General features: G+C 44.6%; 1 protein-coding gene across 1 annotated transcript; it reads left to right on the forward strand.

The window, feature by feature from the left end:
* Positions 1–843: 843 nt before the first annotated feature.
* H310_04032 (hypothetical protein) lies at positions 844–1446 on the forward strand (the record flags this gene model as incomplete). Its single annotated transcript, XM_008868149.1, has 1 exon — positions 844–1446. The coding sequence occupies one exon, from the start codon at positions 844–846 to the stop codon at positions 1444–1446; it is 603 nt and encodes a 200-aa protein (XP_008866371.1).
* Positions 1447–2194: the final 748 nt, after the last annotated feature.

Raw genomic sequence — 2194 nt, forward strand, 5'->3', positions numbered from 1 at the left:
TTCTCCTCAGACAGCGAAATCGAAAGTGATGGTGACAGCTGCGACGAATGCACCTTAGGTGACTACGAAGGTGATGAGTAATTCCTCTAACAGTAAATAATTTTCAAAATGAATAATATTTTCTGCAAAAGCACCAAAGAGGTTGTGATCTCTGAAATTTGATGAATTATCCGGAAGGTCGGTCGATGCGTTCGACCACTGTTAATCCAATCCACTTTGGTTGAAGAAAACCACCAACTTGCTCGTGAAAAGGCGTACTTCGACTGGACACTGAATTTTATCCAAGTGGTGAGGATAGTGGTATTTTTTAATAAAAAATGTGTGATCAATATTTGTTGACAAAGTTCTACAAACATAACTGAATTCTTCACGAAACCACCACACCCATTGAAACCACTTGACACTATTGGAAATGACTGAGTCAATTACGAAATAGCTCACCACACATTTTTGTACAAAATAGTTTTCGAAGTCACTTCGTGAATTCCGAATTTACAATGCATCGTGTCAGTGACCCAATAGACCTCTTGTTCATTTTCCCACTTCATTGTCTGTTACACAGGTTTATAGTAAAGACGTGTCTTTATATTCTATTCAATTCAGTCAATGGTATAAAAAATTGTCATTGGGTATTAACTTATAGACTTCAGTAAAGTTTGAACAACTGATGAGTGACATGGTCGCGGAACAATTACCGTTGTGAAATACAATTGGTTCAATTTTGTGGATTTTACCACTTCATTGACACGATTCTACGCAACTGAATTTTGTGTGATGCTTCTACACTCCCAACAGCCATTTCAGAGTCCTAACGTCAAATTTCAATCTTCCCCAACGCGAGAAATGGACCCAAACTCCGTCGTCATCCGCCTTCAACAAGAACTCGACAATGAGCACCTCAACCTCGATGAGATGAGTCAACTTTACCACGACCATGCTCAACAGGTTGAGGACGCCAACGATTCTCCAACTCCGATCTTGGACAGCTTCTTTGCGCAAGGCGGAAATGCCTCGTTAACAACGATGATGAACTTGACGCTTGCGGAGTTCGAATCGATCTGGGCAATCGTTGAATCAACAGTAGTTCCATCTTGGACGCTGGGTCGCGGTCGAAAGTCGCCCACGTCTACTAAAGATGCCTTCTACATGACATTGGTGGTGCTCAAACACTACAATCCTTGGGATAAGCATGCTCTCGACTTCAGGATGAAAGCGCCTACATTCGAGAAGATGATTCATCGCATGATTGACCTCGTTGAGCCCGTCTTGTACGGCCACTACGTCCAACCAGTTACCATGACGCAACAGATTGAACGCGACCGCACCTTTTCCAACTTCCCATCAGCGCTGTACTGTACCGTCAAGTTCCAGCCCTCTTACCGCCCCATGGACGATTTGATGAAGCCAAACACTATTACTCCGGCAAGCACAAGCTTTATGGCTTGAAGCTTGAATGCTCTGTGGCGTATTCTGGTGTGGCTGTCGACTTGTCCAAGCATGTACCTGGTTCTGTGTCAGACATTACGATATTCTTGTCAAGAAAGGACACACACACTGCCATGCTTTGCAAGACCGCTGACGAGATGGACCTACCTGACCGCGGTGAAGGGATCGAGCGCTGGCCTACTTCGTGGAGCGTACTCGCGTATTTCTGTGATAAAAATTGAATACTGAAAAATACTTAGCACTGCCCAGCCAGGGATCGAACCCCGGGCCCCTTCCTCTATCGCTTCGATGCCGTCGCTCTAACCGTTGAGCCACGTGCCAAGCCGTTGTTTGGTTCTTTTGAACCCGGTGAAAAACACTTGGTCAAAAAAGACCAAGTAGATAATCAATTCAAATGTCGCCAACGTTATTTCGAATGTCACTGACGTAATATTCGATTGATTGATTAGTCCTAGGCGTTCTCGTCACTTACTTCATTTTACTCTCTGAGCACGTTCTGACAAGGAACATTGTAACTGAACAAGAAGTTTAATAATTGGTTGAGTGGTCTACTGTTACCAGACCATCGCATGGAGCGGTATCACGGGGGCTTCAGAGATTGGCAGCGGGGAAGTAGGATGATGCGCAAAAATCAATTGGTCCACCGACTTTCCAAGTGAATAACCGTTGCTTCTAGGGGCAAGCACCAGTGTTCCAATGTTACACTCCAGTGGCAAGGTCGCGTTCCTCCAATAACGCTTGAACGCTG

This window comes from Aphanomyces invadans (assembly GCF_000520115.1).
Source record: "Aphanomyces invadans strain NJM9701 unplaced genomic scaffold supercont1.6, whole genome shotgun sequence".
Taxonomy (NCBI): domain Eukaryota; phylum Oomycota; class Saprolegniomycetes; order Saprolegniales; family Verrucalvaceae; genus Aphanomyces; species Aphanomyces invadans.